The 26,227-nt window shown below is 36.7% G+C and overlaps 1 protein-coding gene and 1 long non-coding RNA gene across 2 annotated transcripts in view; one reads left to right on the forward strand and one right to left on the reverse strand.

The window, feature by feature from the left end:
* The window catches only part of LIFR (LIF receptor subunit alpha), a 77,111-nt gene that overhangs the window by 26,191 nt on the left and 24,693 nt on the right, over window positions 1-26,227 (forward strand). Inside the window, exons 4-11 of the mRNA XM_077896163.1 lie at window positions 1,904-2,043; window positions 7,861-8,024; window positions 13,559-13,733; window positions 14,942-15,196; window positions 19,664-19,793; window positions 20,846-21,015; window positions 22,884-23,029; window positions 24,284-24,446. Coding sequence (XP_077752289.1) covers window positions 1,904-2,043; window positions 7,861-8,024; window positions 13,559-13,733; window positions 14,942-15,196; window positions 19,664-19,793; window positions 20,846-21,015; window positions 22,884-23,029; window positions 24,284-24,446 — 1,343 coding nt within the window. The remainder of the gene's footprint in view (window positions 1-1,903; window positions 2,044-7,860; window positions 8,025-13,558; window positions 13,734-14,941; window positions 15,197-19,663; window positions 19,794-20,845; window positions 21,016-22,883; window positions 23,030-24,283; window positions 24,447-26,227) is intronic.
* Window positions 18-25,860, reverse strand: LOC144312968 (uncharacterized). The gene is made up of 3 exons (XR_013378614.1): window positions 25,717-25,860; window positions 24,323-24,393; window positions 18-429 (listed from the first exon to the last, which is right to left on the reverse strand). It is a non-coding gene; the product is annotated as an uncharacterized LOC144312968 (long non-coding RNA).

The following is a 26,227-nucleotide window of genomic DNA, read 5'->3' on the forward strand; positions in this document are numbered from 1 at the left end:
CAGGTACTACTCAGGTGTTTTGTTCCCATTTGGTATATGTTTATTGAGCGTTGGTCTAAGCTTTGTCGTGATTTGTCAACCAGGAAGAGCTTGTTTGTGTATTAGAAATAGCCCTAACATCTTATTTCCTTATTTTCTGCTGTGAAAATAAAGGATTATTTCCTCATTGTGTTCTGTGTCCACCTTGGGTCAGCTGGCATCTCTGCCCCAAGTCTCTCCTCAGGCACCCAAGCCTAGGGGTCTCTTACCCTCCAGTGCATAAAGATAGGAAGGAGAGGCAACACAGCCTATGCTGGCTTCCAGAGCTTCCCTCCCGAAGAGATAGATGTGACTTTTGCTCACGTTTCTCTGCAAATAAAGTCAATTCGCCATGCGTTGCTTCAGAGGAGCAGGAACTGTAGTCCTGCTGTGAATCCAGAAGGGAAGAACCTGAAAAATTTGGTAAATAACATAAATGACTATCTCAGGCCAAAGAGAGAGGAGGTTGTTCAGAATCTCCAGGAGTTCACAAGAAACAAATCACTGTGGGTTAAGTGCTGACGGAAATTATATGTGAAGGGCTGAGGGAGCACTGACTGAGGAGTGTGGGGCTCCAGAGAGGCTGTCAGAGGTGTGATTATGGAGTGTGAATACCCAGTTTCTCAGAAAAAGGACAGAGAACATTCCAGCCTGAAAGAATATGGGTTCAATGGCATGATCTTATGAAATAGCACCATTTAGTGAATTCAGGTGGTTTTGTGTTATTGGCAGCTAAGGAGGCCTGCCCCTGTGAGGATGAGAAGCAGTGAGCCGACCTGTTAAGTCAGAGTCCAGAGTAAAGAACATGAAGAGACCTGTGCAGGGTTGCAGGAGACACTGCACAGCCCCTCTGCTTGAGCTCAGATTTGCATGGGAGGTTAGAAGTGTATGTGAAATGCAATAAAGAGAATGTAAATGGGCTTTGTGAAGGTTCAAAGGAACCAGGGGGGAAAAAAGCGACTTTTGTGGAGGAGCTCATGGGTGGGGAACTAGAAGAGTTTTGAAAGCAGAGCGGGTGAGAAGGTGTTGTTCATGCTAAACCTTGGGTCAAAACAAGGAGCAGTGGACAGATCGAAGGTGTGTCTGAGGCCGCAAGCAGCCAGTTTCATCCCCATCCTCAGTATTTGTGTGGAGCGCCATCTCAGCATGAGACCTATGATGATGTAGAAGTGTAGAAGTGCAGGGTGACGGGAAGGCTGCAGGGGGGAGGTTGGTGGGAGTTTGAAGGGCATGCTAAAATCCTGAGTTTCTTGATAATAATCATCCCTCTTATCACTCGACTTTCTAGTACAGTCTGGTTATTCATCCTCCACGTTGATGCACTTACCAGTAATTAACCTCTTTTTTCAGGGTTTTTTTTTTTTTTTTTTTAAGATTTTATTTATTTATGAGAGAGAGAGAGCATAAGCAGAGGGGAGAGGCAGAGGGAGAGGGAGAAGCTGAGCAGGGAGCCTGTGTGGGACTCAACCCCAGAACCCTGGGATCATGACTTGAGCTGAGGGCAGATGCTTAACTGTCTGAGCCACCAAGGCACCACCCCCCCAACTTTTTTTCAATCTTAAGATGCAGCATAACATATCATGTTTTTGTATAAAAGAACAAAGTAGGAGGTGCCTGGGTGGCTCAGTGGTTGAACCTCTGCCTTTGGCTCAGGTTGTGGTCCCGGGGTCATGGGATCAAGTCCCACATCGGGCTCCTTGTAGGGAGCCTGCTTTTCCCCCTCTGCTGTGTCTCTGCCTCCTTCTCTGTGTTTCTCATGAATTAAAAAAAAAAAAAAAGAAAAAAAAAAAACATTTTCCAGCACATTTTGTGCTAATCATACTTTTATGAAAATTGCACTGTCACTTTATCTGCTAATTGAAATTTGATTTTTTTTCTGTTGCAGGTCCCATTCTTGTTATCAATCAGAGAAAACAAATACTAAAATTCCAGCTCTTTTACCTGGTGATCATGAAATAACAATAAACCGTCTGTATGATTTCGGAAATCCTATAAGTAAATTCACACTGAATGAAAAGAATGTTTGTAAGTATTTGAAAAGAAACTTGATTTGAAAATAACTCAGTACAGTGCCTTTCTGTTTAGTATTGCAGTGCTTTATAATTGTCAGAAATTTACTCTTCTTTTTTTGAAATTCAGTTGTTAGACTAACACTTGGATTTTCCCAGCAACCATTGACTGTGACTTATGGAGCATAGCTAAGATGGGGAAGGAAGCAGACTGCCTTCTAGTCAAAGTAGATGTCACAGAGTAAAGGATCCTTTCCACATTTGGATGCTTTTCTTGTCACCTCTTCGCCTCATTGATTACTGCATACCTTTCAGAACTTCTCTGGTGTCCCGTGCTTTAGGAAGTAGTTTTACTCTCCTAGAGGAGACCCTATTCCTGTCTTAACATTCCCTTAGGCATGTGTGTTTTTCCTTATGGCATTTCTTACAGTTGCATTACTAATGTATTATGTGATAAGGAACTTATTTTGTGTCACTTCTACAAGAAAATAGGTTCAGTAGAGCAGGGAGTTTCTCTCCTAGCCTACTGCCTTGCATGTGGCAGGCATCTTGTACAGATTGAATGTCTACGATCTAGGTTACAGGCTGAGTGGAGTCATGAAATAGACCCAGGCTGATGGAAGTGGAAATTGTGCTACACAGTGAGACCTTAGAAATCCCAGGAGTCTTGACTCTTAATGGTGGGGGAAGCAGGTTTGTTTGCTCTTGATAACTATTATAGGCGTGGTATCATAATCATATAATGGGTTTTATAAAGATGACTTACTTTGAAACAAGGGGAAAAAATACAATTAACTTGGTGACCTGTCCAATTTCATGGATAAGATGCCTGTTTGGAGTGGTCTGTGTCTGAGATAGAACAGATTCTGAAAGGATAATAGCAAAGCAAGCTTTCCAGGAACTTCGCATCTGTCTCACTGCCTTTCAAGATAAAGAAGAGCCATGTTTGTTGTTTTCTTTCTGTAGCTGAATGTGAGAATGTTTTATACAGATCAGCCCTCAATACCCACAGAGAAATACTGTTAACACGTAAATATATTTTCTATGCATATTCATATAAACAGTAAGGTTCATTTTACTTTATAACCTGCTTAACAGAGGCATAGATTTTCAATGTGTTATCTAAATCTGTATTATTTTTATAGGCTGCATAGTATTCCATTGAATAGAGGTACTGTAATTATGTTAAGCGATTGATTATTAACATTGAGATTTTTATTTCTGGTTTTTCAGTATTATAACCAGTGCTTTAGTGAGCATGTTTTATACATGTATGTTTCTAATTTCGGTGATGATTTCCTTAGGCCTAAATTCCTAAAATTGGGAATGCTGCCCTAGAGATAGTCTTCTTGTTAGGACTTTTGATGTCCATTGGCAGTTGTTCTTCAGAACTTTTGAGTCTCTTTGCATTTCCACAGATACCCTATGAGAGGGGCCTGTTTTTTACTTCCTTGCTGATATTGTCCATTTCTCTTAGTTTTGCCATTTCAGTCTGAAGGCCCCTAATTATAGCATTTTGTTTTTGCGTTTCTGTGATTACTTAAAAAAAAAAAAAATCAGTCATTTTTATTCTTTTCTGAACTGTCTGTATTCTTTCTCAGTTTTCTCTTGTGTTGAAATTCAGAATTCCCTTCGTCAGTTCACAAGCGCTCCCTATATTATGGTTATTAATTCTGTCATAATTTGCTACAAATAATTTTCCAAGTTTAAAATTTAAAACTTCATTGGTTTTCATCTTTATATAAATAGACTCATTTGCTGTTTTTCTTTGAGCTTTTGGTTTGGTTATCATACTTGATTTAAATCTTTTACCCATCTAGACTTATTTTGTAGTAAGGTGTAAGGAATCTAACTTAGTTTTATTCCAGATTTTTAAAAAAGTCCCCCAGGACTCTGTCTGAGAGCCAGTTTGTATTGTCTGATTTTTCAGCAGATATTGAGAAAGTTCTGCCCCGGGAAGCTACTTGAAAGTGATAGTATTTGACAGAAAGATCTAGAAGTGCACATTAAGAAGACTCTAGATGACTTATGAGATGAATAGTTTGTTATTTTTACATATCAGGTAATTTGTTGATAGAATTTTAATATATTGGGTCTGATTATGATCAGAATATTAAATTAACAGCATCCCAATAGTAAGATATTACTAATACTACTACTATAATACAGATAAGAAAACTGAAAAGCAAACTAGATGAATACAAGAGAGATGGATGCATCAGCACATCTTTGAGTACCTCCTGTGTTCAGAAGGAGCTATGAAATGATAGTGTACCTGTATGTTAGAGGATCTGGGTTTTTTGGCAGTTTGCTATGAATAAAAATATGAGAAGTTAACTTTTCTCCAGATGCTTTCAACACTATACATATGAAGCAAACAAGGTATATTTAATATATATATGCATATATAAAATAAGCTTCTAATTGACAAGGGCAAACACAAAAATAAGGCTTTGTAAGACTTTTAGTGCCTCAGTTTCTTAAAATGACCTGAAAATATGGATCTGTCTGAGGCAGAATAAATAATGTGGATCCTATAAATGAGCTGGGAAAGTTCCCATCTTCTGATGTTTAAGCAAAAAAGAGCATGGAGGTTATGGGTAAAGATGGACTAGCTTTAAAAAATAAACAAACACAAGTGATTAAATTTATTTCCCAGATGAAAAGTTCCTGTCCTCTAGAAAGCAAGTTAATATTGTCCTCAAGTGTCTATTTTAGCTGGAAAGAAATGCAGATGATAGTTTATGGGAGCTTAGGGATACTTCCCATTTTACTGGGAGGAAGTGTACTAAGAAGTAACAAAGAAAATGTGTGTATTTAAATCTTTCATTTGTGTAATTGTGATTATTTCTGTCTTTAGCTTGAAATACCAGATATGACTTGTGTTTTGAAGAATAGCCCACTTCTATTTAGGCAAAATGTAAATTATGTGTACTTTTCAGGGAGGGAACATTTTAATAGATGAATATTGCTTTAGTGTAAATGCTCCTATGTTTCATAATTTTTAAGTTAGACTATATTGTGACAGCCTGAAACATTTGTTTTTTGTTTTTTTTTTTTTAGCCTGAAACATTTGAAAGAACCATATTCTTAGAAACCTCTGCTCTCAGGTCACACCGGACCTTGAACTTTCCCTCTCCTGGCACTAAGGCAACTTCTTGCTCATTTGCTCCTTCTGTTTTTTTTGTTTTGTTTTTTTAAGTTTTTAATTCCAGTTAGTTAACATATAGTGTTTGTTATGTTAGTTTCAGGTATATGATACAGTGGCTCCTTCTGTTTTAAAACCAGCTCCTACTTAAAACTTGTCCTATCAAGCATCCTCCACTGTTCTTACGTAGCTGTGAAACCATTGACTTTGCCGTATAGTGTTTTGGTTTTGGAGCCACATGTACTGTTTCCTGTACAGCTGTAAATGTTTTACAAAATCCAATGTAGAGCACTTGTGGCCAGCAAATTTTATTTAAATTTATTAAGAACTTGTTTTTAAATTATAAGACTAATTTTTATTGGTTTGCTCTGCCCTTTTTGTTATTTAACACTTTCAGCTACTCTACCTCTGTAAAGTCCTGCAAATATGTACTTCCATGACTTACTTAACTGGCCCTTGGGCTTCATGAGGAAGTGGTAGGGTAGGTATGAGGCCTAAGAGCATTTTTCTCTCAAATTCTTTTAAATTACCTTCACTTATTGTTACTTGAAGAGAGAACAAGCAAGAAAAAGTCCCCACATTGTCTGCCCTTCATACCAGAAAGCCTACTTTTCACAGAATGGAACAGGCTCACACCTTGATCCAAACTATTTGAGTAATTTACTCATCCCTTATAGGTAGGGAGACCTGAAGATTTTAAAGAATACCGCACTTTTTCTACCCCAACCCCTTTTGTTTAATTTACCATTTTCTCCCTGTGCGAGATACTGTATCCTAAAACATGGTTCTTTTTCTTTTTTAAAGAGATTTTATTTATTCATGAGAGACACAGAGAGGCAGAGACATAGGCAGAGGGAGAAGCAGGCTCCCTGTGGAGAACCTGATTCAGGACTCAATCCCAGGACCCTGGGATCACGCCCTGAGCCAAAGGCAGACACTCAACCACTGAGCCACCCAGGTGTCCTTACCTTTTTACGTTTTGTACTGCAGCTTTGGGCCCACTATCTTCCCAGACTTCTCTCTCGCCAAGGGTAGTACCATCGCCAGTGCTACTGGTCTTTTCTCACTTTTCCTCTATGAACTCTTTTATTTGGCCTAAAATGACAACCCATTTCTTTTAGTCTCAGCAGTGCTGGATCTTCTCTCATTTCCTTCTGCCTCTCAGGATTCTTGCTGTGGTTCTCTGGTTCCTTGAAGGTGTGACTGTCTATACTGGTAGCTCTCAAACAAGCTTCAGCTGTTCTCTGAGTCCTGCTTTTAAGTCTGTTTCCTCAGCTGCCCTGAGCGAGTTCCTCTTGAGTCTGTGTCCATGGTGCTGATGGTCCCCGTTCTCGCTCACTGTCTGCGGACCTCTCCACAGATCTTCTGTCGCTCCTCTGACACTTGGTCACTCATAGCCTGTCTCTTGCATTTCTTCACAATGTCCATGGTTCCTTGTGCCTGCTTTCTAAGCTAGAAACTTGAGGAAATCTTAAGTGTTTCCCTTTCTCGTTGTAGTAATCCTTCATTTCTTTGATCTGGTCATTTCTTTGAAATGCCCATCAGAGTTTTTCCTTTTCCATATCCCTCACGCACGTGATGAGACATGATCTTGCAACTCTGGTCAGCCTTTCTCCAGTGGTCTCCCACTTAATCATGCTCTCTCTCTCAGCTCCTTGCACTACACTACACGCCACAGCTCACCTAACCTTTCCAAAGGACTTCTTATCCTGCTGAGTACTTGCCACATCTGAGTACCCTGTTGACTCCCTCACTCAATGCCTTGGTCATTCTTACTGCTAATTACAGATACCTAAGCCAATAATAGCTCATAGCATCCCCAAGTAGCATCAGGGGCTTTGACACTGTGAGGTGATTGGGAAGGGTGCAGAGAAAACAGATGGAAAGCTCTACCAAAGCAAGCTTTCTGTATTCCATCATTTTTTTGGGCCTGACCTGCAGTCATACAGAGGAAGCTCCTTTACTTCTCTCTGATTTTGCCCACTTACAGATTCCAGACTGATGAACTAGAGTTTTGTGGGAATCTGATTATTTGTATTAGAAGGCATATTAGGATATGGTAGTAATTTTCTCAGATTTGACTGATGAATCATTAGGAGCTGCTTATGTAAATAAATACATATATTCTCTTTTTTTCAGTAATCACTTTGAGAGTTTGCTTTCTTTAGAGAGAGGTTGTGTGTGTGTGTGTGTGTGTGTGCATGTGCAAGGCAGGAGGAGAAGTGGGCAGGGGGAGAGAGAATCTTATGCAGGCTGCATGCCCAACGTGGAGCTGGATGTGGGGCTCAATTTTACAACCATGTGATCACAACCTAAGGTGAAATCAAGAGTCAGACGCTTAACTACCTGAGCCACCAGGCACCCCCAAAGTTTGCTTTTAATTCTTGATTTTTTTTTTTTAAGATTTTATTTATTCATGAGAGACACAGAGAGAGGCAGAGACACAGGCAGAGGGAGAAGCAGGCTCCATGCAGGGAGCCCGACATGAGACTTGATCCAGAGTCTCCAGGATCATGCCCTGGGCTGAAGGCGTTGCTAAACTGCTGAGCCACCCAGGCTGCCCTAATTCTTGATTATTTTTTGACCAAGATGGAATTGTGTTTAAAAGTAGTCAATTAATGGAATTACAATATGAAAAACCATTACTTATTTTACTAAGTTGTATCTTGTTTTCTTTTTTTCAAGCCTTAATTCCAGACACGCCAGAGATCTTGAATTTGTCTGCTGATTTCTCAACTTCCACAATACACCTAAAGTGGAATGACAGGGGTTCTGTTTTTCCACATCAGTTAACTGTCATCTGGGAAATTAAAATTCTACGTAAAGAAAATATGGAAATCGTAAAATTAGTAAGTTTGAACCAAAATAGATTTTTTCCTATGACATTAAAGAAACCAAGTAATTTTTAAAAGATTTTAAAGGTGATATCAGAGAGCTTTTACATGGTTAAGGAAATAGTTAAAAAAATCCTTTCAGGATTCATTAAAAATGATGTGCTATTACTCAAAAATCACTTATTAAAATCATGTATAACTTTCTAATTAAAGTAAGTTTAGGAAATTAAGGGAGGAATAATCCATGATTCCACCACTTGACCACAGTAAATGTTACTTTTGTGTTTTCTGTTTTTTTATATGAATGTTTTTACATAAGTGAAATAAATGTATATGTATAATTTACTATTTTTATTTTTGTCTAATACTATAAACATAAAAATGTTTTTGAAACATACTTAGTCATAGTAATTGTTGGGAAATTTTGTATAAGCTTATAAGTTTGAATTTATCTGAATCTGAAATAACATTCTTACATTTAATAGCACATGTTTTTCTTCTCAGTTTTTAAAAAAGTTTTGCTTATGAATGGTTTCCTTATGATCTATTTTTAGTTTTATTATCCTTTAGATAAGAGGAATAGTAGTGAAAAGTTTTGACAGGGTATATGGTAATTCCCTCTTTTGTCCTTTTACTCTTTTCCTCCTTGATGAAGATTTGAAATCCACTTAATTACAGATTTAAGAATTAGAAGACTGCCTCATGATTTTACAACTATTTGCCTAAGTACATGGATAAGATAGATCATAAAAGATAAAAAAAAATAGAATTATTCTTTTTCATAGTTGTCCTGTTTTTCCTCTCTGATACTCTATATTACATTCCTAAAATAGTGGCAACTGTAACTGTAGGTAGGGTGTGTCCATACTTCCCCCATTGCTGACACTGTTGTAAAAGCTCTGTATGTGTTCATCACTTTGCATCCTCACAACAGACCCATGAGGGAGGCACTATTAACATCATCCCCATTTTATAGATGAAGATACAGAGACACAGGAAGATATTAAGTAGTAGAGCCAGGACTCAGAGTTACAGAGTCTATTCTCTTTCTTAACCACTACAATTTCTGTTACAAAACAGATATATTTATTTTCATAGAAGATGCTTTTTCTTCCTCTTCACCTGTGCAGATTGAATATATACTTCAAGACCTAAGTCAAATCCTGCCCTTTAGTTTAAAGCCCATTCTAATCACCTCAGCCTAAATGCTCTCTTTTTTTAATTTTAATGGCAATTCTTTCCTGTAAATCCAAGTTGCAGGTAGCTTTGATACAGCTCTACCACTGTTGTCTTAACACTATTGCTTATCAAAAATTGTCTCGTGTAGCTTTTAATTATGGCCTGACATTCTGTGTTCTTGGTTACCACTTCCTGGCTTAGGGTAACTTCCCCAAACCTCCTTTTTCTCATTTGTGAAGTGGTACCAAATATTTACTTCAGTAAATGATGATGATATCTATAAAGCTACTAAACAACGACTAGTTGTCAATACTTCCTTGGGGGGCGACCTAAGGGATGCTAAAATAAGAGGCTACTGTTTGAAGTGTAAGTGAAGTCAAGCATAAATGAATGGAAGTATTATTTTTAAGGTCATATAACTTATTGCCACAAGGCGCATCACAATAAGGCAGTGACAAAGTTGTATTTTTGGGATCTGATTTTTGAAGAAAAATCTTTATATGGGGAAATAGAGCAAGAGGCAAGAAAAATAAAGATAGGACAAATTAATTTTTTTAAGATTTTAATTTATTTATTCATGAGAGACAAAGGAGAGAGGCAGAGACACAGGCAGAGGGAGAAGCAGGCTCCATGCAGGGACTTCGAAGTGGGACTCGATCCTGGGTCTCCAGGATCACACCCTGGGCTGAAGGCGGCACCAAACCACTGAGCCACCCAGGCTGCCCTAGAACAAATTAATTTTTAAAAAGTAAAATGTGAGAGGATAAGTGTTACAGGTCTACAGTAAAATGTGACATTTTTGTTTATAATTATATGTATATATTTTTAAGATTTTATTTATTCATGAGAGACAGAGAGAGAGAGAGGCAGAGACACAGGGAGAGGGAGAAGCAGGCTCCACGCAGGGAGCCTGAAGTGGGACTCGATCCTGGGACTCTAGGATTATGCCTTGGGCCAAAGGCAGGCACTAAACTGCTGAGCTACTGAGGGATCCTATAATTATATATTATTAATATCATTATTTAAGACAGTTGCTTATTACCTGTCACTTTGCTATTTTGTGATTGTTTAAGAATCAAGAATACCGTACATTGGTGTTTCAATTAGAATTTGACAGTTTCTGCCCATGGCCTCACATACAGGCACAGAAGTGGTGCGCTACACTGGCCAGGGTGGGAATGACACCTGGAAGTTCTGCAGGACCCTGCTCCCTTCCCATTTTTCTCTCCATGTACACAGTAAATTTCATTTCTTTCTTTATGTATTTCCATTGTCCATATAACATGCTTTTGTTGCTCTTTCTTAATTTTTCTTTTCAGTTTTTAGCAATGATTTATTATAACAGTGGGAGGTGAGATTTTAGTCCCTCACTTCCTGGGGCTTCATACACTTCTGACAGCAGTGTAATATGTGGCCTGGGCACACATACTTGCATGCTTGTGTCCTTGCTCGCTTGCTCACTCTTACATTTCCCATCTTTTTCCAGTATTGTTCTATCTTTCTGTTGTAATTTTTGGTAGACTGGCATTCATTGTTTGTATTATGGTTATAAAAACACTATTTACAGCTAAACTAGTATATGTTAACCATTTTCCTTTTTTGGGTATAGCTTCTTGTATCGTCTTGTATTTTTAGTTTTATTTTTGTGCCCCATTAATTCAATCCTGAATTCTCTCCAAGTTGTATGACTCTCCTGTTGAAATGTTCAAACACATTAGTATTTTATCAGGTATATGTTTATAAATAGCTCTCTGGTGAGGCCTTCTGACTTACCTCTCAATCCTTCTTACATAGGGTTCACATAGCTATAATTTTCATGGAGCAGGAGACTGGTAAATATCTGAGGGCTTTTATGGCCAGAGGTTTCTCAGGAGCTCCAGCAGTCTCTACTCCTACCAGCCAACCCTAGGTTTGAAGAGATTAATACCTGGGTGTACCTATAACCCATTCAGGACAAATCTCTGTGGTTTTTTGGTGCATTTCTTAGGAAGCTGTGATCCACGGGGTCTCTATCATCATCCAGGGGATACTTTTTACCTTTTTTTTTTATGATAGATCCTCTTTTTCATGAATTCTTCCTCTTCCTCATTTGGGTGGAAGCATATATTCTAGTAGGTATCTGTATTTATTATAAATACTCTGGTACCTGTAACAGTAGCTTGCAGATACACTTAAAAATTTTTTTAATGTAATTAGTTTCTAACAAAATTTAAGACAGATATTGAGAAGATGCAGAACAATTAGAACTTTGCTACACTTCTGATGGGAGTATAAAATGCTACTTGATGAATTCATTAAGACACAGCATTTCTAAAAATGTCATTATGGACTCATTCATGATTGCTGCTTTAGCTGGGTACAGAATTGTAGATTGGGGAATTTTCTCAGGATTTGGAAGACATTGTTCCTTTTGTTTGTTCTTGCATCTGTCTTCCCCTGTTGTGTGGACAGTCATTGGGCCCCTTTCAATCTGAAAACACATGTCAGCTTGGAAATTTTTCTTATTTTATGCCTTATGTCTTTGATTTCTTCATACCTGTTTTCTCCTTTTTTTTTCTCTTAGAAACTCTGTTCTTCAGAAATTGGACCCTCTAAACTGATCCTCTAGTTTTCTTAATTGTTCCTAGTTTCTATCTGTATTTTTATTTTGCTCTATCTTCTGGACAGTTTTTCTTAAACTTTATCTTGCAGTCTTGCTATTGAATTTCTATTAACAGATATTTTTTATGTACTAGAGATCCCTTTTGTCTATTTTTTTGTTTTATGGATGCAATATCTCTTATCTCTGAGGACATCAGTTATTTAATTTTTTTTTCTTTCTGTGTAGTCTGTTCTTCAAGTTCCTTTTTTCTTTATTTTGATCTTTGGCTCTCATATTAGAACTTTTCCTCCAATTTATGGTCATCCTGGTTGCTGCTTGTATTTAAGTGAGTGGCTCTTAAAAATTTTTTTAAATCTAATTGGAACTTTTGTTTGCCATCCAGGGACTTGTTGACTGAGTCTTCATTATAGGTGAGGATGGGCCATATAGTTGGCAAAATCTTATTATTATTTTAGGTTTTTATCTTGACCTGTTCATATGCCCCAGAAAAGTTAACTTACATTTTTATCTGGTAAGTAGGAACTCTGCCATCAGTATCCTGGGGGCTGAGTAGGAGAAGAAGGCAGGAGAACCCCAGCCTTCATAGTGCATAGGTTAGCAGTGCCTCTTTTTTTGGTACAGTATTCCCCCTTCTCCACTCTTTCTGAGGTTCTTCATTCCAGAGATATTGTGTTTTACTTTTCCAGATCATAAATCATCATTCTGCCAAGATGAAGAAGGGTGGTCTTTTGGTAGCACAGAATGTAGGAGGGGTATTTGGGTATCTAACATATCTTCAAACAACTTTCAAGCAGTTGTCTGCACCTCACCTTCATCATGCATTTCCAGGGAAGCCGGGTACAGCCCCCTCCTGAGCCCTTTGACATTTCTGTGGTAGAAATCAGGTTATTTCTGCCTTTTCCATTGGAGGCTTAAGATTCAGCTTTCTCACATATTCTGAGTCCATTACTGTTGTCCATAAGCTCTGCAGTATCCAGAATTTCACAGCTGTTGTTTCTTCTGTTTTCTGCCCTTGTGCATCTATGCCTTTAAAAAAAAATCTGTGTGCTTTTGTTTTACAGAGATTTCAGAAGGTAAGAGGTAGGGAAATACAATTATTTAATCTGTTGTCTTTAACTGGAGGTCCCAAGGTTTTTTTTAGATCTTTGATATTTGATTGAAATCCTTCCCATTTTTCACAGTTGAGATTACTATTTTATCTTTTTATAAACTGCATATTTAAAAATAAAAATTTAAACTTGTAACACATATAATAACCTAATCTGAAACATTTTGTTGAAATGCTGCTCCTCTCTTTGCCTTTAACTCTTGGAAATACCCATTATTTTTTCTCAATGACAAATGGAGATAATTTTAAGCAATGGTACATTTCTCTGTGAACTGTATTGAATGTTTTAGAATATTAACATCATGTATAATCATGCAATGGAACCTAAAGCTAAAGAAGTAATAAACAAGTGCGCTTATGATAAGCTCTAGGTGACGTATGGAAGTGTTGAATCACCGTATTGTACGCCTGAAACTAATATGACATTGTATGTTAACTATACTGGAATTAAAAGAAAAAGAAGTAGACATAAATGAATCATGATTGATGTTCCTATAACTCTCCTATTATGTCTTACAGCAAACTGAGATGGTTGTACAAAAGGGCAAACCTTTAACTTAATGGCGATTGTATGCAGTTTATTGTGTTTTTTAAACTGAAAGGGAAGCAGAGCATATCACTACTTAGAAATCTTATTTTTCATTTGTGTTCATTTTTTAGATAACCCACAACACAACTGTGAATGGTAAAGATACAGTTCATCACTGGAGTTGGACCTCAGACATGCCCTTGGAGTGTGCCATTCATTCTGTGGGAATTAGATGCTATGTTGATGATCCTCATTTCTCTGGTCGCAAAGAGTGGAGTGACTGGAGCCCATTGAAGAACATTTCTTGTAGGCTTGTACTTTAAAAAGCTTTCCTTTCAAATGAGTTAGATTCGGCTAATCTAGGGTTCACATGGCTACAGTGTTCATAGAGCAGGAGAGTTCTCCAAATGCCACTTAGTTTCATGAGGGTCACCTGGAGATCTTCTAAGTCTCCATTCCAGAACATTTTGATACAAAAACTCTGAAATAGGATTCAGGATCTGTATTTTTAAAGATCTTCCTGAGTGATTAGATAAACATCCAAGTTTGAAAATCACTGTGGGAGGCATGGAAAAACTTTTAAAACTTTTATGTAGATGTTATTGAGATCAAGTCTATATTAAAAAAAAAAAAATGGCTCCTAGTTTCTTGCCCACAGAGCAGATCCCTGTCAGCTACAGAGCTGTTACAGAGAACATGGGGATCTGTAAGTATCCCCCAAATCATCTGTACACTGAATGAAACTTCATGCAGGTAGAATGTTGGCAGTATGAGGAAGACCTGGAAAATTGTTGATGGTGAAATGAAGCCCTTGAAAAGGCTGCTTATCATTGTAGATTATCCACTCTAGTGACCACATGGAGAAACAGATCAGAGGAAGGAAGGACTGGGAGCATGTAGATAAGTAAGGAGGATCCTGTTGCAGTTCAGCAAAAGACAGTGAGTGATCGGGATGAAAGCCAGATTGCAGTAGATTAAAGAATAAGCAGGTAGAAAGGAAACTAGAGATAATTTAAAAGATTGGAAGTTTAGGAAAATAAAAACAAAGGTGTGACTTTAACCTGCAGAGAGCTGGAGGTAAAGAAAACTGTGCTGTTTAGGATGTGAATACTTAAACATATATTCAGGCTGATGGAAAGAAAGAAGTCTGTCCTAAATACATAGAATCCTTTCAAAGGAACAGAATTATTCCATGAGTGACATTTTCTTGGTGTGGATTTTTCACATGTGGATATAAACCCATTTAATTTGAACCTTCAGACTTCTTAGACATTAACCTGTGACCTTAGGCATTGGCCTTCAATCCTCTCTGCTCCTCAATCCTGCTCCCCAATCATCATCCATCAAAAGTATCTAAAACATACATGGTTTGATTTTATTTCTAGTATATATCTTACTCCTTTGAAAGCTCCTTTGGGCCACCATTATTACAAAACACTTTGTAGTATGTTTTATTAGGCTATTTTATGGCTAAAGACTTCTAAAGTATTTGTAATTCCTTTTGTTCTTTCTAGGGTCACCTGATTCTCAGACTAAGGTTTTCCCTCAAGACAAAGTGATACTTGTAGGCTCAGATATAACATTTTGTTGTGTGACTCAAGAAAAAGTGCTTTCAGCACAGATTGGCCAAACGAATTGTCCCCTTATCCATCTTGATGGGGAAAATGTTGCAATCAAGATCCATAATATTTCTGTTTCTGCAAATAGTGGAACAAATGTGGTTTTCACAACAGAAGATAACATATTTGGGACGGTTATTTTTGTAGGATGTAAGTATATAATATTAAAGAAAGAGTTTCTATTGACATGTTTTGGTCCTCTTTAAAAGTTTTAATAATGTTTCCAAGGGAAAGGGGATGGTTCTATTTCTTTTTTAAAAAAATTTTTAATATATATTAATGATATATGAAGGCACCAGAATTTTTGCTTATTTTAAGATGAGTTATAGTCTTGTTTTCTATATACTTGTATTCATATAACTTGTAGCTTTTGTACTAAGATTTGAAACATCCAGATGCTTATTTTTAAATTCTTAGCTAACAACTTTGTTGAGACAAGAGTAGTTTGTATATAATATTTCTTAATCCTATATTGTTTAGGAATTATTTCATATACAGTTGACCCTTGAACAAAACAAATTTGAACTGCATGGATCTTCTTATACATGGATTTATTTTAAGATTTATTTATTAGAGAGCATGTAGGCAAGGTTGGGGGGAGGGGCAGAGGGAGAGAAGCAGACTCCCCACTGAGCATGGAGTTTGATGGGCTCAATCCTCCAACCCATGAGATCATGACCTGAGCTGAAACCAAGAGCCAGATGCTTAACTGAGCCCTCCAGGTGTCCCTATACAGATTTTTTTATTATTATTAACTACAGTACAATACTATAAATGCATTTTCTCTCATGATTTTTTAACATTTTCTGTAGCTGATTTTATGGTAAGAATGTAATACATATGGCATCATTAAATATGTATTAATCAGTTGTCTATGTTATAGGTAAGGCTTCCAGTCAGTAGTAAAGTACTAGTAGTTGAGTTTTGGAGGAGTCAAAAGCCATGTGTAGATTTTTTTTTTTTAAGATTTATTTATTAATGAGAGACAGAGAGAGAGGCAGAGACACAAGCAGAGACACAGGCAGAGGGAGAAGCAGGCTCCATGCAGAGAGCCCGACGTGAGACTCGATCCCGGGTCTCCAAGATCACACCCTGGGCTGAAGGTGGCGCTAAACCGCTGAGCCACCCGGGCTGCCCAGTGTAGATTTTTTTTAAGTTTATTTGTTTTAGTAATCTCTGCAGCCAGTGTGGCGCTCAGACTCGCTATCCCCAAGATCAAGAGTCGAATGCTCTTCTGACTGAGCTAACTAGGTGCCCTTGTAAGTACATTTTTGATTGCATGCAAGGTCAGTGCTCCTAACTGCTGTGTTGCTCAAGAGCCAACTCTAATCAATTTCCCACCTAAAACATACCTTTTAAAATTAAAATTTAATACCTAACTTTTAAAACATACACCAATTAAAGAAACCATGATTTTACGCAAAATCTTTCAATAGCATAATTTATACTTCTCCAACCTTTAAAGTCATATATTTGAGAAGGAGAGAGTAGCTGGAGGACGTGCATGAGAAGCGGCCCTCTCTCTCTCTCTGCTCCATGTGTAACATATGCTCCATAGTGCAGGGCCGTCTTCATTAACATGGTCACTCCTGCAGTTGTAAAATTCCATGACATTTCCAAAAGTGATAGGGGACTGCCCTATTTATATAGCTTTTGTTGAATAGCCACAGAGAATTTTGTGTTTTGAGTTTTTCTGTCCCCTCTCCCAGGGTAACTGTGATGTGGTGCACTCCTGGCTTGGCCCACAGTAGTGCTTGGTTCCCTTCTCCCCAGCATTCTGAATTAGAGGCTGAGTTTGGTCGGCCTGGTCTCTTGATTAAAGTGTATGGAATATAGTGGATGAATTTTGTGATTTTATTTTGATCGTATGGTGATTTTTCTTACCCTCTTTTTGATTCTCAGCTGTGCTCTAGACCAGCAGCTCTCCATCTCTCATTTTCTTCCAGTGAAATTTAGGATGAAGTTTGTTGAATTGCTGATATATTCCCAAGGGAATAACCAGGATTAGATGCACTTCTCAGTTTTGATAGTTATAACCTTACTCTTTTTGTCTTCCCAGTTATACATTTTGGAATTCAAGTGAGAGTGAGATTATATTCAAATTTAAACTTTAGAAATTTCCTTCCTGATGGAATTTTGGGAAATGACTTGCAATGTTCTTCACAAATGATCTGGAATAAAAGTGGAGAACCAGTGTATGTGGAGTGAGGCTGCATTATGATAAGTGATACCAATAAGTGAAATACCCACTTAAAAGTATGAAAGACAAAAAATTAAAACTCAGAAGATGAGATTATTCATCAGGTTTTTATTATTTCCAATAGAGTTCTAATCTTCTATCATAATAGTAGAATGAGCCTACTTAATTCATGACTTAACCTTCATATATGGCATTTGGAGGTGGAAATATTCAATATTTGTTAACTCAGAAGCAGCAATAGAATTTCCCTTCAGAGGGATTTCTTTAGGAACTTAACAGCAGGGGCAGTGTATGGCGTGAGTTAGGGATTAAGATTCATTATTTTCTTTCCCTTAGAGAGATCCTATTAATCGGCCATATGTTGAAAAGACACAATCAAAACCTGCTAGGATTTTGATTCGAGTTACATTAGATTTATCAATTTAGGAGACCAGTTTGGGAGACTTTTCATTCTCACTATATTGAGTTATCCAGACCAGGAAATGGTATATCTTTTCATTTAGTTATGTCATCTTTGATTTATTTTAGTGATAGGAGGTCTTCTATATCTTTTAGTGAATTTGTTCCTAAGAGTTTGATGTTTGATACTAGTAAAAATGGCCTTTTTCCCTCTTTAGTTTATTATTATAATTGCAAATGCATTTGTTATCCAGCAGACAGAATAGTTATTTACCAGTACTTGTCAGTGTTTATGCATGAGCTAATTCAGTTAAAGCAGAATCTTTTATAAACACCATGCATTGAATAATCACTGTTATTTTCATAGATAGGACCACTTTAGCATTTAAAATTGACCTAAATATTAATCTTTCATCATACTTAAGAATTTCAATATACTATACCATGACATAGAATTAGAGCATATAAATATGTCACATGTCAAATTTTATACTTTCTCATTTGAAAATATTTTCATAAAAATGGCTTGGTTTTTTAAATTGCATTTTCTATTTTATGGTAATGCAATTGATATATACCTAATTTTTATCCAGCTTCAGCTGATTCCTTTGTAAGTTATTTTCTTTGAGAAGACAGTACATTACCTTTCAAATACTGGCTTCTCATGTTCTTTCTCCCTCCATCTTTGCTTCCACTTCTTTCTAATGTGCTTCTGTTACTTGGATTTTAACCATTCAACTTAACATATCTGCCAAATACTAAGATAATCAACATTTTAAGTATACTAAAAAATTTGGTATGTGATTTTAATAAAATGTCTGAAAGTTTAGCCTTAGATTTGAAACAATTTTCAGGGTGCCTGGGTGGGTCAGTCAGTTGGGCATCTGCCTTCGGCTCAGGTCACGATCCCAGGGTCCTAGGATCCAGCCCCACATTGAGCGAGGAGCCTGCTTCTCTTCTCCCTCTTCCTCCTACCCCACTGCTCATATACTCTGTTTCTATCTCTCTCTCTCAGATAAACAAAATCTTTAAAAAAAAAAATGAAACAATTTTCAAAACAAGTATGTCAGTGTTAGTCTGATAATGGAGCTGTTAGACTTTAAATACTCATGATTCCTCTTAATACCTAAAATGCCGTTAACAGGCATTTTTCTATCTCGAGAAGGTATGTGAAATTTTCTATGTCCTTTTAAGTCTCTTAAGACAGTCTAAGAACTGTTTTTAAAAAACAATTATTTTACAGAATTTTTCAACAAGTAGATAATTGTTTTTTAAAAACTTTGTGAAAGATAGTTTGGATAAATATGACAGAGAACACCAGTTTCTGTGTATACTTGATTAAACATGAATACAGAAATATCGATTTCTATAATTAGTAGTGTCCAACTGCAGAATTTTCCATTATTAAAGGTCTAAGACACACGCAAATATTTACTTTTTTCTAGTTATGCCCCTGCAAAGCCAGAGGGAATGTTCTATAAAGAACAAAAACAGAAGAGCAGTAGTCACTTTGAACATAGGAAGATGCAGAATTTTACCAAGAGATACTTTGTGAATAATAGTCATTGTAACTTCCTTAAGAACTCTGAAACTTGTAACATGGCTTGCGTTGACCTTTAATTTGAGTTGGTACCACTTTTCAAATCACAGTATATACATGATAGATAATAATACTTGAACCCAGTAGGTTTTTCTAATTTGTTGGATACAGCTTCCTTTGAGAGATTTGGTAGGATTTAAGGGGGAAAAATGTCTTCAGGTTGCTGTTGGGGAGTTTGCAAATGAGTGAGTAGTCATTCTGCAGTATATTTTAATCCATCATTTCTAACAAAATACGAACTCCAGAAAAACATGCTACAGAAAGCATGGCAATTCCTGCATTGTTCAAAAGGTAAAACGTAAACAATGAGTTGTTTCACTTCTAAAGGAAATTGTATAAATATAATTTACATTTATAAAACATGTTTTCAGGGAAAATATATGTAATCCATAAGTAACTACATTTTTTTCCCTATTAGATCCACCTGATATTCCTCAAAAAGTGAATTGTGAGACATACGATTTAAAAGAGATTGTCTGTACTTGGAATCCAGGAAGACCAACTGCATTGGTGGGCCCTCGCAATACAAGTTATACTTTATTTGAAAGGTAAAAGTCACCAGGGAAATGTGTCAAACAGCAAGGGGTACATTGGAGGGTATTAAATGACAGAGGGAAATGGAGTTATCTAATTTATGTTATGAGTAAGATATAAAACCTAATATGCTGTATAAAATTGGATAAATGTGAATACTGCAAATGAATATGCACACAAACTAGATTCGTATGCCTTTTTTTTTTTTTTTTTAAGATTTTTTTATTCATTCATGAGAGACAGAGAGAGGCAGAGACACAGGCAGAGGGAGAAGCAGGCTCCATGCAGGGAGCCCGACGTGGCACTCGATCCCGGGTCTCCAGGATCAGGCCATGGGCCAAAGGCAGGCGCTAAACTGCTGAGCCACCCAGGCTGCCCTCGTATGCCTTTTTAAAAATCCTAGAAGAACCCTCAAATATGAACAAACTATTTCTAGATAGTAGGCTTATGGCTGATTATTTTCCTCTATTTTCTGTATCACATACGTTTTCTTCACCAAGTATGTAGTAGTACATCTAGACTTAGAAATATAAACTTTGGGCCATCTGGGTGGCTCAGTGGTTGAGCGTCTGCCTTTGGATCAGGGCGAGATCCCAGTGTCCTGGGATGGAGTCCGCACTGGCTTCCCCACAGGGTGCCTGCTTCTCCCTCTGCCTATATCTCTGCCTCTCTCTGTGTGTTTCTCATGAATAAATAAGTTTTTAAAAAAAGTTTAAATAAGTTTAAAAAAAATAAAAAACTTTTAAAAAAGATTATTAGAAATTTACACATTCATTTTTTTCATGAAGTATTTATGTCTTGCCACTTTGAAATTATTTTAATATTTATTGTTGCTGGAACGCCTGGGTGTCTTAGCGGTTTAGTGCCTGACTTTGGCCCAGGGTGTGATCCTGGAGTCCCAGGATCTAGTCCCACATTGGACTCCCTGCATGGAGCCTGCTCCTCTCTCTCTACCTGGTGTCTCTGCTTCTCTCTCTCTCTCTCTGTGTCTCTCATGAATAAATAAATAAAATCTTTAAAAATATATATATATGTATATATATTTATTGTTGCTCTCTTTTCATAGTTTCTCAGGGAAATATGTTAGATTTAAAAGAGTTGAAGCACCAACAAATGAAAGCTATCAGTTATTCTTTCAAATGCGTCCAAATCAAGAAATCTATAATTTTACTTTGAATGCTCGCAATCCTCTGGGTCGATCAGAATCAACTATTTTGATTAACATAACTGAAAAAGGTAAGCTGCTGCATAAACCAGTTTCATAAAAACAGTTTCAGAAGTGGCAAAATATTTTGAAATTAATGAAAAGTGCTTCTAGGGCTTTTTTTAAAATAATTTTCTTCATAGTTAATTTTACAAATTTTATTTTAAAATCTTTAAAATATTTGATTTCAAGTTTCACCATTTCATTGAATTTAGATAAAAATTTGAATTCGTTGTTACATAGAAACTTTAATTGGCTTTATCTAATGGTAAAAACTTTTGACTTTTGAAAAATTTTTTGCTTAATTTTTAAAAGCTTTTTATTTTTTTTAAATCTTTTTATTTTAAAATAATCCTAGAGTCAAAAGTGGTTCAAATATGATAAAGCCCTGTGACATCTTCACCCAGCTTTCCCCACTTGCAGCATTTTATTAATAACTACAGTACAATTTCCAGATGAGGCAGTTGGCTAATACAATACAGTAAAGCGGACCAGTGAACTGTACTACTAACCTTGCTCAGGTTTTGCGAGTTTCTATGTGCATTTAGAGGTGTGTGAACGTGTATGTGCTTCTGTGCTGTTGGATCCACATATAGATTCACGGAACCTCCAACACAGTGAAGATATAGAACTGTTCTGTTTCCACAAAGGAACTTCCTCTTGCTGCCTGATTAGCAAAACTCCCCACACCTCTGCCACTCACCCTCCCAACCCCACACTCTTGTATCCCTGTTCCCCGGCATCATTCACTCTGTTCTTCATCTCTGTGTTTTGTCATTTTGAAGTGTAGCATAAATGGAATCCTACAGTACATAACCTTTTGGAGATTGGTATTTTTTACTAAGGGTAATGTCCTTGAGATCCATCCAGATTGCTGTATATATCAGTAAGTGGTTTGTTCCCTTTTATTGCTGATGATTCTGGGATTTTTACCAGCCCTATCAATATATAGCTCAAAATAGAAATAAGATACGATCCATCTTCCTAGCATTCATTCCTGTGGGCATCCCACTGTACAACTCCATAGCATGCTCTGTAGCACACAGAGGACTGGCATAGCAGCCTTCTTATAGAAAGGCTTAAAGCAAATGTGTTAAGAGACTGGCAAGTGGTTAGTAGATGATCTTGTTGCCTTATTTGGAAACATAAGTACACATGTCTATTAATTATTCCTTCTCATCATTTTTGTTATTTCCTGGTTTTCCTAAGGTCAGAACAGCTACATGTTATACTTGACTGGCGTTTGTGTGTATTTGTCTGTCTGCCCTCTGCCTTTCAGCCTATTTTCACATGATTCTTTGTTCCCACTCCAGTTGTCATGCACTATCATCAGTATCATGTGCAGTGTGTTTCACTGTTGTACCTTTGTTCTTGCCAAGACCCCAACTTCAAATTTTTTTCTGCATCCATTGTGCCAGTTTTAGTCAGATTCTTCTTCAAAGCTCATCTTAAGTCCCATCTTCACCATAAGACTTTCCCTACCCCACTTATCTCTCAATTCTTTTAGTCACTAATATCTGTACCAGACATTTCAAAGTCAGCATATATACTCTTGTTAGTTTTCTCTCTCTTTTTTTTTTGTCACTCTCTAAATAAATTAGGGGTTCCTTAATGGTAGAGATTATGATCCTACTACCTTTTAGTATTCCTGATGCCAATATAGGAACCTTGAGTGTAGTTGGTCTATAAAAACTGTTGTCATGATATTAGCAGTAAAAGTGAGGTTTGTGAATGCCACAGGTACTGAATGAAATATTGTTGGTCAGTACTAATGATACCTCTCTTAGTTTTGGGGGTTTTTTTAATTGTCATTTGTCATATTAGAAAGTAGCTTTTATTTATTTATTTATTTATTTTAGAAAGTAGCTTTTAAAGTAGTCTTTACAAATTATATTTACAGTTTATCCTCGTATTCCTACTTCAATCAAAGTGAAGGACATTAATTCAACAGCTGTTATGCTTTCCTGGCATTTACCAGGCAACTTTGCAAAGATTAAACTTTTATGTCAAATTGAAATTAATAAAACTAACTCAGTACAAGAATTGGTGAGTAAGATTTTTCTGTAAACCTCCTTTTGGATAAAATAGTTTTCAAAAAGTAAATTGATATGCATAAGCTCTCAGATGATTTATTATAGAGATTTACTAAGAACTGAGACACTATGTGTCAATGTAATAACATTATATTTAGCACTTGAAAACAGTTGTAATACTGATATTTTATTTATTTATTTATTTATTTATTTATTTTTTTTTTTTAATACTGGATATTTTAGAACCTGAGTTTGACTTTTACTCCTCATAATGTTTCCAGATCTAGTATAGTACCTGGAACATGGCTGGTGCTCAGTAAATTTGTAAGTGAATGAATGGTTTTTGCCATAACCTTCAGCATCATCAGTTCATGGACTGATAAGCACCAGAGAAGATGCGGTTTTTAAAATTGCCTAGTGCACAAAAGGAGCAAGTTCTAAGTCAGAATGTGATCATTCTAAGTCAGAACATGACTTTCTAATACATTTTAGATACCTAGCTTGACTCTTGTACCATGCCACCTTGTGATTTGTGGTAAATCCAAAGTAAAAGATACTGTAATGAAAACATTCATTTGGAAACTTACTGATGATCGCTGGAAAATCAGTGAATTGCCAAAATATAACCAAAAAACTCCTTCGTAATTAGTAATTGGGAGCTCAGAGGATTTCTTGAGGCATGCAGATCCTCAAATTTGTTTAAATTGCTTTATTTTAATTTAATTTAAATAAGAATTTGTTGAATATTCTACATGTTTAGCACCATACTAGAGGTTCTAAGTGCCCTATTAAAAAAATCCATAAGACGACGTCTATCTCAAAGAAGCTTCCAAATATAGCTGACGATGTATTTAATCCTCAAGGACAACTTAGATTACTAAAGTGTATTTAAGCCTTGTTGTATTACCATTAGCCATTGACCAATGGTCAAGATTATATCATTCTCTCTGCAAAATTTACTTAATCATTGTTACTTAGATCCAGTATTTAGATTAAAATGACACCTAGGTTTTGTTTATTGTTACTACAGAGCATAAATTCACTGATTTGGTATTTATGTAAAAATTAAAATATTTTTGGTGAATGAATTGTAAAGAGTTTTATAAAGGCAAACTCATGTGGATATTTGGTCAATTTGTTATAAATTCGGGTGGCTTTCTTATCAAAAAAAGTATGTATGTGTATATATATATATATATATATATATGTGGATTCTTACATAACATTACATATACATACATACAGATATTTATTTGCTTTCTAATAGCGGAATGTCACAATCAAAGGAGTAGAAAATTCAAGTTACCTTGTAGCCGTGGACAAGTTGAATCCATATACTATATATACTTTCCGGATTCGCTGTTCTACTGAAACTTTCTGGAAATGGAGCAAATGGAGCAATGAAAAAAAATATTTAACCACAGAAGCCAGTAAGTTAACTAAATGATTTATAAGCTGATTATTGCTATGGATCCTGAAATTTGACAGCTTATTTTTAAAGAAAATGTCAGCAAAGTGAGTAAAAGGAGGCGACTTGAATTGTGTAATTATGTAATAATATCTGATAGTATCATCTAGACACCTTAAATGGTGGCTCTAAGGTTTGTGATAATACAGTCAGCTGCTTAGCCTGTGTTGTGTGGAAAGACTGGGCCCTATCAGCAGTGTATTTGCAGCTGTCTTAAAATGAGGCAGAGGAAACAAATTCAAAACTGTGGTAAGATTATGGACAATTTTTCTGACACTTTCCTCCTTTCCTAGTGTTAAAACTCTGTTTAAATTGCCTCTTTACTAAAGACAATTATTAATGAAGAGAATTTGTTGGAATTTTTATTTATGACCAAGGCCTGAGAAATGGATGAGGCCAGTGCTCCTGAGCTTCATTTTCTACAGTACACAGAGGTTAAAATAGGTACAAAATTAGGTAACTGGTTTTCTGAATATGATAATTTCCAAAGATGTAATGAGATTCTATCCTTAAACAATCATATGTCAGCTTTAAAAATCAAAAACAAAAAACTTAGAAATAGGTATAATTTTTAGGAGTCATTCAGCTAAAGATAGCAAAAGCTTTATTTGTATTAGATAATATAGGGAATATAAAACTTCTTCTAGAGGTGGTTAGGCATCCGTGCTTGTTTTCAGCTCAGGTTGTGATCTTGGGGTTGTGGGATCAAGCCCCATGTCAGGCTCCACGGTCAGCAGGAAATCTGCTTGAGGATTCCCTCCCTCTCTCCCTCTCCTTTTGTCCCTCCCCCAGCTGAAGTGTGCACTCTCTCCCTCTCTCTCTAATAAAGAAGTCTTTAAAAAAATTCTTCCTAAAAGATTTATGAACAATAAAACAAAAAATGATAGATGTTAATCCAGATTTTTGCCTCCACATCCATCTTCAAAAGATGACAGGAGCTTTGTGATAATACGTAAAAAAAAAAAAAAAAAAAAAAAAAAAAAAAAAAAAAAAATTCCAGAAAGGGGGAGTATATTAGTTATCCATTGCTACCTGACAAATTACCCTAAAATTCAGTGGCCTAAAACAGTAAACATTTATTATCTCACAGTGGGTTTGGGTCAGAAATTGAGAAGCAGCTTAGCTGAGTAGCTCTGGCTTACAGTCTCTCATGAGGCCACAGTGTGGACATGGATGGGGACTACAGGCTTGCCCAGGGCTAGAGAATCTGTTTTCAAGATGGCTCACAGTACCTGTTCCTCACCACGCAGTCCTCTCCATAGTGCTGCAGGGTGGCCTCATAGCATGGCAGCTAGCTCCTCCCAGACTTACTGAGGAGAGAGAGAACATGGCAGCCTCCACAATGTCTTTTATGACCTAGCTTCAGAAGAGAGATACCATCACCTCTGTCATACCCTATTGGTCACACAGGCCAATGCTGATATGGAGTGGGAGGGAGCCACACACAGGCAGGCATACCAGGAGGTGTGACCAATATCATCGGTCATTTGGAGACTAGCTACCACAGAAGCTTTTGCCTTCAGTTGAGGAGCTGTTGTTGCCAAGAGAAAGGATTTCTCTTGTATTTATACCTCATTAAGATGATAGCATTAATTCACTTAACAAATACTTACTGAGGGGTGCTTGGGTGGCTCAGTCAGTTGAGTGACCAACTCTTGGTTTCATCTCAGGTCATGATCTCATGAGTCATGGGATTGAGCCCCACAGCAGGTTCCCCACTCAGCGGAGGGGTCTGCTTGAAGA

Source organism: Canis aureus, chromosome 4 (assembly GCF_053574225.1).
Source record: "Canis aureus isolate CA01 chromosome 4, VMU_Caureus_v.1.0, whole genome shotgun sequence".
Taxonomy (NCBI): domain Eukaryota; kingdom Metazoa; phylum Chordata; class Mammalia; order Carnivora; family Canidae; genus Canis; species Canis aureus.